Source organism: Sinohyriopsis cumingii, chromosome 3, assembly GCF_028554795.1.
Source record: "Sinohyriopsis cumingii isolate HCF-2022 chromosome 3, ASM2855479v2, whole genome shotgun sequence".
NCBI classification, from domain to species: Eukaryota; Metazoa; Mollusca; class Bivalvia; order Unionida; family Unionidae; genus Sinohyriopsis; species Sinohyriopsis cumingii.
Window position 1 is genome coordinate 143811992 of NC_142963.1, and position 12907 is coordinate 143824898.

At 37.4% G+C, this 12907-nt stretch overlaps 1 protein-coding gene across 1 annotated transcript in view; it reads left to right on the forward strand.

The window, feature by feature from the left end:
* LOC149804012 (sortilin-like) overlaps nt 1–12907 on the forward strand; it is a 97464-nt gene that overhangs the window by 16569 nt on the left and 67988 nt on the right. The window contains exons 7-8 of the mRNA XM_089953900.1: nt 7946–8046; nt 10959–11107. Coding sequence (XP_089810026.1) covers nt 7946–8046; nt 10959–11107 — 250 coding nt within the window. The remainder of the gene's footprint in view (nt 1–7945; nt 8047–10958; nt 11108–12907) is intronic.

A 12907-nucleotide genomic window follows, 5' to 3' on the forward strand; every position in this document is an offset into this window, starting at 1 on the left:
AGTTGTAGCTCAGGGGCTTAGTCTTTTCTGAATGCTTCAGCAAATTTTCACCTTTGCAAATCGTATATTGACATTTTTTTTATATGACTAGTTACAAACAAATACTTTTGTTTTATTTGTGCAAAAAACTGACAAAAATAATTTCATAATATGAAAAAATGCTACTGAATTTGGCTTATGCAGTGTGATGTTTTGAGTGCAGCTGATGTCCTAAAGTCTTTCATGTTGAACCAGCTGTACATGTTCTTTTCATGCAAGAAAATGTATTTACAATTAAGGTACTCCCTTGTTATAATGCCAGAGACTATACCACCTTAAAGTGAAAGCACCCTTCAGAGACTATACCGCCTTAAAGTGAAAGCAATCTTCAGAGACTATACCACCTTACATTGAAACCACCCTATAGAGTATACCACCCTAAAGTGAAACCACCCTATTGAGTATACCATTTTACAGTCAAACTACCTTACAGAGAGTATACCACCTTAAAGTGAAATCACCCTACAGAGTATACCACCTTAAAGTGAAATCACCCTACAGAGTATACCACCTTAAAGTGAAACCACCCTACAGAGTATACCACCTTACAGTCAAACTACCCTACAGAGTATACCACATTATAGTGAAACCACCCTTCAGAGTATACCACCTTAAAGTGAAACCACCCTACAGAGTATACCACCTTAAACTGAAATCATCCTACAGAGTATACTAACTTAAAGTGAAACCACCATACAGAGTATACTACCTTTCAATCAAACTACTCTACAGAGAATATATCACCCATATAGTGAAACCATCCTACAGAGTATATATTCAGCTAATGTGGGTATATGAGAAAGCTTGCCAGTAGCTTATCGGTCGTCTATGATTCTTTCCGGGGTTTTCCCGGGTTCTTCCTCCACCATTAATACTGGCCGCCATGTATAATTTATCGTGTGCTGAAAAATGTCGTTAAACCCTACAACAACAACAACAGAGTATATCACCTTAAAGTGAAACCACCCTACCGAGGATACCACATTATAGTGAAACCACCCTACAAAGATTATATCACCATACAGTGAAACCACCCTACAGAGTATACCACCTTGTAGTGAAACTACCCTACAGAGTATACCACCTTAAAGTGAAACCACCCTACAGAGTATACCACCTTAAAGTAAAACCACCCTACAGAGTATACCACATTATAGTGAAACCACCCTACAGAGTAGACCACATTATAGTGAAACCACCCTACAGAGACTATATCACCATACAGTGAAACTACCCTACAGAGTAATCCACATTATAGTGAAACCACCCTACAGAGTGTATCACCTTAAAGTGAAACTACCCTACAGAGTATACCACCTTGTAGTGAAACTACCCTACAGAGTATACCACCTTAAAGTAAAACCACCCTACAGAGGATACCACCTTAAAGTGAAACCACCCTACAGAGAATACCACCTTAAACCACCCTACAGAGTATACCACCTTGAAGTGAAACCACCCTTCAGAGTATATCACCTTAAAGTGAAACCACCCTACAGAGTATGCCACATTATAGTGAAACCACCCTACAGAGACTATATCACCATACAGTGAAACCACCCTACAGAGTAATCCACCTTAAAGTGAAACCACCCTACAGAGTATATCACCTTAATGTGAAACCACCCTACAGAGTATACCACCTAAAACTGAAATCACCCTACAGAGTATACCACCTTAAAGTGAAACCACCATGCAGAGTATACCACCTTACAATCAAACTACTCTACAGAGAGTATATCACCTGTATAGTGAAACCATCCTACAGAGTATATCACCTTAAAGTGAAACCACCCTACAGAGTATACCACATTACAGTGAAACCACCCTACAGAGACTATATCACCTGAAAGTGAAACCAGCCTAAAGAGTATACCACTTTGTAGTGAAACCAACCTACAGAGTATACCACCTTAAAGTGAAAGCACCCTTCAGAGTATACCACATTATAGAGAAACCACCCTACAGAGAGTATATCACCTTAAAGTGAAATCACCCAACAGAGTATACCACTTTGCAGTGTAACCACCCTTCAGAAAGTATACCACCTTACAGTAAAACCACCTACAGAGAGTGTACCACCTTTTGGTGAACCACCCAACAGATAGTATACCACCTTACTATACCATTTTGCAGTGGAACCACCCTACAGAGAGTACACCACCTTACAGTAAAACCACCTACAGAGAGTGTACCACCTTTTGGTGAAACCACCCTACAGAGAGCATACCACCTTATAATGAAACCACCCAACATATTATACCATCTCACAGTGAAACCACCCTTCAGAGAGCATACGACCTTTAGGCAAAACCACCCTGCAGAGAATGAACTACCTTACAGTAAAACCACCCTACACATTATATCACCTTACAGTAAAACCACCCTACAGAGAGTATACCACCTTAGTGAAACCACCCTAGAGTATGCCACGTTACAGTGAAATCACTACAGTAGTCCCCCTCTTGAACGGCCCCCCTGACCAGCGGCCACCCACTCCTTAAGGCCAGAATCCGTTGGCACCAATGAGTTTATGTTCAAAAGTACCCCTCGTGAAAGGCCACCCGGCTAACGTGACCAGCGGCCAGCATATTAGTGAAAAATCGTAAAATTTACCCCTCACAAGCGGCCGCATTTTATTTGAATATTATCCAGAACCAGTATTGTGTTCATAACGTGTGTTAAGTAATCCGATTTCTGTTTCCCAATGTCAGGTTTTCGTTACTGAAAGAAATGTTGAGTAAAGTACATTTACCACTAAGGTTAATATTATATCATTTACGCCTCACAAGAAGCCAAATTTATTCCATAAAAACCGAGAAAGACTCAAATTTTAATCCATACAAAAGGGTACGTACATGTAATCCAATTAGCCTTACTGCTGTGTTATCATAAGATGTCCGGTTTAGTCACTGATAATTGTTAAGAATACAATTATCGAACAGTAGTAACAGCTGAGAAGTGGCAGTATTGATGTACAATACCCAAGTCAGCAGGAAAATGGTTTAATAGCCTTTATGGATTCCCTTAGTAAGATGTTGAGCTTGTTCACTTTGGTAATCAGTGGCTATTACAACTGACAATAATTGTCAAAATTACGAATCCTAGTGGCCGCGAGGTCAAATCTGTGTGATGTTAATGGTACATATCGAAGCTGTTTTGGCTTCTCTCACCTAGTTTCAAGAAATGTAAAAAAACAATAGGGTACCAGACTGCAACTAACAAATCACGTGACAAGATCACTTCCTTTAAAAACACATGGCAATTTGTTTAGATGCATACAAAATTGTTTTATCAGTATTGTAGTTGGCAACATGAATAACTTACTGCAAAAAGATCAACATGTCATTGAGGAAAATAAAAATTCTCAGTTTAGAGGAGAACGTGAAAGTAATTCAACTGACGGGGGGGGGTTCGTCGAGGATCCTTCAGAAAACTAACGTCAGGAAGACTCAGATAAACAATATCGTGAAAGATAATGAAACAATTCTGCAGAAGTGGAAAGGTGAAATGGACGGAGAAAGGAAGATTGTTTGAGCCAGGAGACGTTTGTATCCTGATTTGAAAGACAAGAAAAAGCAAAAAATTTGTCAGTTGAACTGGGATATGACGACTTTATTGCAAGTAACGGATGGTTACACAGATTTCAAGTGTGACACAATATCAAGTGTTCTATCATTAGCGGCAAATCAGCTGATGTTAATAATGAAGTTGTCGAAGAGTGGAACAAAAGACTAAACGATATATGCAGGGGATATGACAGCAAGGATATTTTTAATGTGATGAGACTGGTTTGTTTTTTAGACTGTTACCAACAAAGTGACGTGATGTGAACTGTAACATGATTAAAAAGACAGTTTTAAAACTGTATCAATGATTATTCATAGCATTCTTTTGCAAATGATGACAAAGTTTGTTTTACATTTTTTCACATCATGCATGTGATTTTTTAATTAAAATATTAAATAATTAAAGTTAAATGTACTTGTGACTTTTTTCATATGTATTTACTATTCGCATTTGTCATCCCCCTCTAGAAAGGCCACCCGCATTATAAGGCCACTTTCCTGCTACATTAGGGGTTGCTTATAAGAGGGGGACTACTGTACAGGGAGTATACCACCTTACAGTGAAACCACCATTCAGAGTATACCACCTTATCGTGAAACCACCATACAGGGTATGCCACCGTACAGTGAAACCACCCTACAGAGAGTATACCACCTAAGTGAAACCACCCTTCACATTATACCACTTTACAATGAAACCACCCTGAGTATACCACCTTATATTGAAACTACCCTGCAGAGAGTATAAAACCTTACAGTGAAACCACCCGAAACATTGTAGCACATTACAGTGAAATCACCCTGAGTATACCACTTTAAAGTGAAACCACCCTGCACAGAGTATACCACCTTATAGTGAAACCACCCTATAATGAATTATATATATAAACCTACTTCTCAATAATGAAATTGGATCCATGACTATACTTGTCTTATAAAAAGAGCACTGTTATATTGTTGGCCTTACATTGAGGGAATGCTGTATGTAAAAAAAAAGAACAAGAAAGTAATGGTTTTATAGAAAGCCTCCAAACTTCTATTAAACCCTTCAACTTAAATTAAATGTAAATTTTCAGCAGAGTCCTGCGTAAAAAAAAGTAATGAATAAGTTTTACAATCAGTTGCAGTTCACGGTGAGTTTGAAATACACAAAGTTAGTAATGTCAGAGCAATATGAAATTTTATGTGAACTTGAATACAAATGGGAGGTCAACAGGATGTGTTTGAACCTGTAAACCTCATTGATCAGCACAAAGCAGAAGTCAGCATGATATGTTTTAACCAGTTAACCTCATATTGATCAACACAAAGCAGAGGGCAACATGTGTTTGAGCCAATTAACCTCATATTGATCAACACAAAGCAGAGGGCAACACGCGTTTGAGCCAGTTAATCTCATATTCATTAAAACAAAGCAGAGGTCAGTATGATATGTTTGAACCAGTTAACCTCATATTGATCAACACAAAGCAGAGGGCAACATGTGTTTGAGCCAGTTAACCTCATATTGATCAACACAAAGCAGAGGGCAACATGTGTTTGAGCCATTTAACCTCATATTGATCAACACAAAGCAGAGGGCAACACGCGTTTGAGCCAATTAACCTCATATTGATCAACACAAAGCAGAGGGCAACACGCGTTTGAGCCAATTAACCTCATATTGATCAACACAAAGCAGAGGGCAACATGTGTTTGAGCCAGTTAACCTCATATTGATCAACACAAGGCAGAGGGCAACACGCGTTTGAGCCAATTAACCTCATATTGATCAACACAAGGCAGAGGGCAACATGTGTTTGAGCCAATTAACCTCATATTGATCAACACAAGGCAGAGGGCAACACGCGTTTGAGCCAGTTAATCTCATATTCATTAAAACAAAGCAGAGGTCAGTATGATATGTTTGAACCAGTTAACCTCATATTGATCAACACAAAGCAGAGGGCAACATGTGTTTGAGCCAGTTAACCTCATATTGATCAACACAAAGCAGAGGGCAACACACATTTGAGCCAATTAACCTCATATTGATCAACACAAAGCAGAGGGCAACACACGTTTGAGCCAATTAACCTCATATTGATCAACACAAAGCAGAGGGCAACACGCGTTTGAGCCAATTAACCTCATATTGATCAACACAAAGCAGAGGGCAACATTTGTTTGAGCCAGTTAACCTCATATTGATCAACACAAAGCAGAGGGCAACATGTGTTTGAGCCAGTTAACCTCATATTGATCAACACAAGGCAGAGGGCAACACGCGTTTGAGCCAATTAACCTCATATTGATCAACACAAGGCAGAGGGCAACATGTGTTTGAGCCAATTAACCTCATATTGATCAACACAAAGCAGAGGGCAACATGTGTTTGAGCCAATTAACCTCATATTGATCAACACAAAGCAGAGGGCAACATGTGTTTGAGCCAATTAACCTCATATTGATCAACACAAAGCAGAGGGCAACACGCGTTTGAGCCAGTTAACCTCATATTGATCAACACAAAGCAGAGGGCAACACGCGTTTGAGCCAGTTAACCTCATATTGATCAACACAAAGCAGAGGGCAACACGCGTTTGAGCCAATTAACCTCATATTGATCAACACAAAGCAGAGGGCAACACGCGTTTGAGCCAATTAACCTCATATTGATCAACACAAAGCAGAGGGCAACACGCGTTTGAGCCAATTAACCTCGTATTGATCAACACAAAGCAGAGGGCAACATGTGTTTGAGCCAATTAACCTCATATTGATCAACACAAGGCAGAGGGCAACATGTGTTTGAGCCAATTAACCTCATATTGATCAACACAAAGCAGAGGGCAACACGCATTTGAGCCAATTAACCTCATATTGATCAACACAAAGCAGAGGGAAACATGTGTTTGAGCCAATTAACCTCATATTGATCAACACAAGGCAGAGGGCAACACGTGTTTGAGCCAATTAACCTCATATTGATCAACACAAGGCAGAGGGCAACATGTGTTTGAGCCAATTAACCTCATATTGATCAACACAAAGCAGAGGGCAACATGTGTTTGAGCCAATTAACCTCATATTGATCAACACAAGGCAGAGGGCAACATGTGTTTGAGCCAATTAACCTCATATTGATCAACACAAGGCAGAGGGCAACATGTGTTTGAGCCAATTAACCTCATATTGTTCAACACAAGGCAGAGGGCAACATGTGTTTGAGCCAATTAACCTCATATTGATCAACACAAGGCAGAGGGCAACATGTGTTTGAGCCAATTAACCTCATATTGATCAACACAAGGCAGAGGGCAACATGTGTTTGAGCCAATTAACCTCATATTGATCAACACAAGGCAGAGGGCAACATGTGTTTGAGCCAATTAACCTCATATTGATCAACACAAAGCAGAGGGCAACATGTGTAAAGCTCTTATTGATCAGGATGAAGCAGAAGTCAATATTGTTTGTTTGCTGGTTTATACAATTTAATTTTCTTATAAACAATTGTATTTAATTGTTCTGTTACTTAATTTATGGCAAATGTTTCAAATGTAACTTGTTTCAGAATAGTGATAATGCCATTTTAGCTGTGCAATATGACAAGAAAAATAGATCATCACTTCACATAAAGTCGGTGACACAGCAGTACACAGTATCATGATTTATTGCAAATCACATGATGTTGTTTCCTACAAAGAAACAATCTCTCTTTGGATTCATGTAATTCATCTCTTTATCTCATTTAGAGTGCTACCAGCTGGAATTCATAAAACTTGCGGACTGCAATACCAAGAATCATATATTCTTTCAAATTCAAGAAGCCATGGCTTCAACTGAATTTAAAAAGTAAAGTTGGCAAGAATATTTAATAGAATAAGTGTGGCAGTTGTCAGAAATTACACTATGACCCTGAAGTCTTAGAAACTTTAGTCTCAACGTTTACTCTGAAGTTCACGTGAGTCTGTTCACGATCTCACAAAATTTAATTAATTTGTTGCTGTTCGTACTTTGTACTGTGTTTTAAAACCACAGATACAGATGTCTCAGTTCAGAAAAAAAAAAGATTATGAGTATTGCATAAGAATGACCCATTAAAATGTTGTTTAATGTGTAGATTAATTCAAGAACTAATACAACTTTTGTCCGTTAGATTCAGTTTCTGATGCAAACCTAGCTTTATCATAAAAACACTTACACAAAGGTGAAAGTGGCAGCTATGAGAATTTGAGGGAATATTTTTATAGCAATATCAGTGGATTTGTTTTTCTTCCAGGGGCATTTCCATGAACACAACAAATTACAAGGACATTTTTATCGCAATATCAGTGCATTTTGATTTCTTCCAGGGGCATTTCTGAGAACACAGCAGCAAATTATAGGGATGGTCCACTGACTATCTATGCAACTGTTGGAGAAGATGCAATTCAGGACCCAGTACTATCTCACTGTAAGGAAATTCCTTTTTTTTTAAAATAAAATATTTTTGTCTTGTCTGTTATTGATAAAACATAGGTACACTAAAACTTGTCTTAATCAGACCTCTGCTGTGAGTGACTGCCTGTCATTTACAACCACTCAGCTGGCTTCAGCTTTCATTACTGTGCATTGGAAAGCCAAACTAGGGCACAAGATGGTACTGTAAGCACTGATTACGGTAAACAAAAGTTAAACAAATTCTGTTGCATTGATTATTGCACAGTCAAGTTACCATGTGTTTACATTACAAAATATTTTACTTTTATGCAGTTATGGCACATATCTCAGTGATTTAACACTTATGGGATTTAATCAAAATGTACAAGATGTTTAAGGGGGCACAGTGTTTGTGGTTTTTTTTTCCCCAGACTGGTAGCTGCAGAATCTTTGTGCTGATAGTCTGGCAGGCTGAGACTAAAATCTCAATCTGGGCATGATACAGTCTGGGCAGGTCATGACTAAATTCTCTGTGGATATACAGTCTGGCGAAGCTGAGATTAAAATTTCTATGCAGATATGGTCTGGGTAGGGAGAGACTAAAATGTCTTTGTAGATACAGTTTGGGCAGACTGCAACTAAGTTCTCTGCAAATAAATTCTTGGCAGGCAGAGACTGTAATCTCTGTGGAGATATAGTCTGGGTTGGCTGAGACTAAACTCTGTGCAGGTACAGTCAGGGTAGGCTGAGACTGAAATTTCTATGGAATTATAATCCAGGTTGGCTGAGACTAAAAAGTTTCTATGCAGATACAGTTTTGCAGGCCAAGACTAACAACTATATCACCATAATGCTATTCACAGGTGATGTACAACTTACCACAGAACTCTTATTGTAAATAGTGGGGATATTAAAAAATGTATTCTTACCACTCATTAATTAAGCTTTTGCTATAGTTCTGTGTCTGTTGAGAAATATATATATATATATATATATATATATATATATATATATATATATATATATATATATATATATATATATACATATATTTGTTAACATTTGGTTTATTTCTTCATTTTAAAAACCATTTGCCTTATATTGATAAAATTAAGTTTACAGGAAGTGAAATTCACTAAGGAAAGCATGACTATTACCATCATCTTGAATGCTACAAATAACACGCTAACGTTAAGAGGGATATAAGAATCGTGTTTACACTGAAAATCTCATGAAGTCTGGATGTAACTGAGCTCTTACTCAAATTACCTTAGTGGAAATTTCCATTCATGTATATCAGTCTCATATCACTGAGATTGCGTCATTGGAAATTTCCATTCATGTAAATAAGCCTTGTTTCACTGAGATATTAAACTATGCTTACGCCATTACATTAGTTAGACATGTGACACAACCAGGATTTCAAACCAGTACATTTAGAAAGTGTAAAAATTGTGATCAGTAGATTGACTTCGAACCAGTAGATTTGTTTGGCACAAATTGTATGTTCTTCAATGGGATGGCGAACAAAATAAGCGCATTTGTTTCCTGTAACAGCAAGTTTTGAACATAAATCAGATTCTTATTCTGTTGGCAAGTCACAGTAATAATTAAGTCGAATCAGTATAATGTCAATTAATTAAAAAGAAAGAGTTTTTATTGTATAGTTCACTGCAATGATTGTTAAATAACATCCATTAGCATTTTTAAGTTTCTGTCACAACACAATCATTCTGTGACCACTGATGATATCCACTTTGATTATTAAGCTTCACACTCAACAGGATCTCGATAGTTTTCTGGTCCACATTTCCCCTTGAATGGACAATGTCCTCTCTTTATCAGCATTAGAATGTTGTAATAGGACAACTATGCTCAGCCTCCTAAGAAGTTAGCTAATTAGGCAAGTGTTTATTGACACATAAAGATTGACTACCATATATACTGCCTTATAAGTCAAGTCCAACTGCAAACAACATAGAACATTATCTGCAGTTGCATAATGCACTGGCAGATCATGGTCTGTGTTTTTTTTTTCTGATGATTACTCCTAAGAAACTGTATAGATCTGGGTCTGTGCAGTTTGCATTTAGACCCCGCTTTTAACTGAGTATACCTGGTACTGTGTGATCATTGTAGTAGGGATGCAAAGCTCATAATGGCAACTTGGCACATCTGATTTACACTGATGGAAATTTTGAGTTTCCTATAGCAAGTTACAGAATACAATGACATAGTGGCTGAACTCAATTGTGGCCAACAAAAGACGAATGCAGATAGTAGCAGTGAGTTTCAAAAATACCCAACATGAGCCAGATCATGGATTTTCCAGTTTAATAAATATTGGAAAATAAAACTTAACTTTTGAGACACAAGTTTTTTTGATATGCATTCAGTTAAGAAACTTTATAGTGATGTACTACCAGATAAAATCTTGGACTTTTTGAGGGTATATAGTTTATGCAACAGACTTTTGCCTGATGTTTTAAGGATTTTATACTTTTTTTAACCTTTACCTTTGTTTTTTATATAACTTTTTATGGACATTTAACATCTTTACAATCTGTTTTGTAGCAATTCATGTTTACATTTCTTTGAAAGGGTTTAACATTTTTGCAATTCTTTACATTTTTATTTTTAGAACTTTTTGCCACTGCATAGACAGTACTCTGCAGATGTGCTCGTAAATCCTAATACATATATATATATATATATATATATATATATATATATATATATATATATATATATAGGATAATTTTTTAGTTAAGGTCTATGGCAAAGCAGTGGTATCTCAGAAATTGTGTTAAAATGATGTGCATTATAATGAAATAATGCTGTACTAAACATGACAAAAATGAAAATCCAAAATATGAATAATTAAATTTATGCAAAAACGAAAGAAAACATTTAAATTTCCTGAATTTTCTAACAATGTTGTTTCAGTTTTCCAGTTCATGCAGACACCAGTGTATGAATTAAAGAAATCAGATGATGCTGGTGATAAATGGGTTACATTGCTAACAAATGTTGGAGAGTTTGGACACAGTGGAAAATTTTTGTACGCTTCCATTGTAAAAGAACCCTCTGATCCAGTAAGTAAAAATTTTACTTTATAATTAATGTTTTATGTTGCCAACTGTATTTACTGTTTGTTTTTGAGCAGCAAGAAATTATTATTTGTAATATTTTGCGGTCCAAAAACATACAATAAATATTTAATTTTATTTTGAATAAACAAAAAAAATCTCAGTCTATAAATTCATACCAGTACCTTAAAGTAATACCAGTACCTATTAATTCATACCAGTACCTTAAAGTAATACCAGTACCTATTAATTCATACCAGTACCTTAAAGTAATACCAGTACCTATTAATTCATACCAGTACCTATAAAGTTGTTTTTGTTGGGTTTAACGCCATTTTTCAGCACACGATAAACTGTACATGGTGGCCAGTATTAATGGTGGAGGAAGAACCCAGGAAAACCCCCGGAAATAAACACTGACCCACGAGAAGCTACTTCCAGGCTTTCTCACACACCCACATTGGCCAAATCTGAGACTCAAACCCATGCAGACAGAGGTGAGATGGCAGTGATCCATAACGGAGACCGCTTTAGACCACTCGGCCACTCTGGGCCCCGTACCTATAAAGTCATACCAGCACCTCTAAATTGTTGCCAATACCATGTGCATGTTTTGTTTTATTTTTAATGTAGCTTTAAAAAAAAATTTTAAGTCATATCGCTACAATATCTGCAGTGTGGCAGTTTATAGTGATGTCTAGTGCTGGGGCATCACGCTGCAGACATGTAGCATCATGTCCCACCCAGTCACATAATCCTGACACCAGGCTGACCAGTCCTAACACTAACCTCTTAATGCTGAGTGCCAAGCAAGGCAGCTGCTTGTACCTTTTTTATTAGTCTTTGGTATGACTCAGCTGGTGTTCAAACCCATGACCTCCAGCATCTGAGGCGGATGCTCTAACCATTAGGCCACCAGACATGTCAATACCTATAAATCATACCAATACATAAAGTAATACTAAAACCTACTGCTCCCATGGCCTAGTGGTTAGAGCGTACACCACGGATGTAGGAGATCATGGGTTCAGTCCTTGGTCGAGTCATACCAAAGACTTACAAAAACGGTGTTAACAGCTGCCTCGCTTGGCGCTCAGCATTAAGAGGTTAGTGTTAGGACTGGTAGGCCTGGCGTCAGGATAATGTGACTGGGTGGGACATCATGCTACATGTCTGCGGCATGATGCCCCAGTGCTATACATCAGTCACTATAAACTGTCACACTGCAGACATCGTAGCGATATGACTGAAACATTGTTAAAGCTACGTTAAAAATCCAAATCACACACACACACACACACACACACACACACACACACACCAAAACCTTAAATTCATACCAGTACCTTAAAGTCATACTAATACCTATAAATTCATACCTGTACCTGTAAATTCATACCAGTACCGATAAATTCACACCAAAACCTTAAAGTCATACTAATACTTATAAATTCATACCAGTACCTGTAAATTCATACCAGTACCGATAAATTCACACCAGTACCTATGGATTCATACCAATACCTATACATTCATGCCAATATATAAAGTATAAGAAATGAGGACCAGTTTTCTTCCACATTAATTCTCACAGGAGTTACTCTTCAGTGAAGCTCATTCCTTGCAATGAAGGTCTGAGTACTGTCCACAATGAATGTGTTAAATAGTTCTGATTGAAATACATTACCAGATAACATTACATTATGGAGAACTTTCTTTGCTACCTCCAAATCCAGCCCTCCCCAAAACACTAAAAAACATATTTACAAAACAGTTTGATTTCCTTCATGTTAATGAATTTAACTT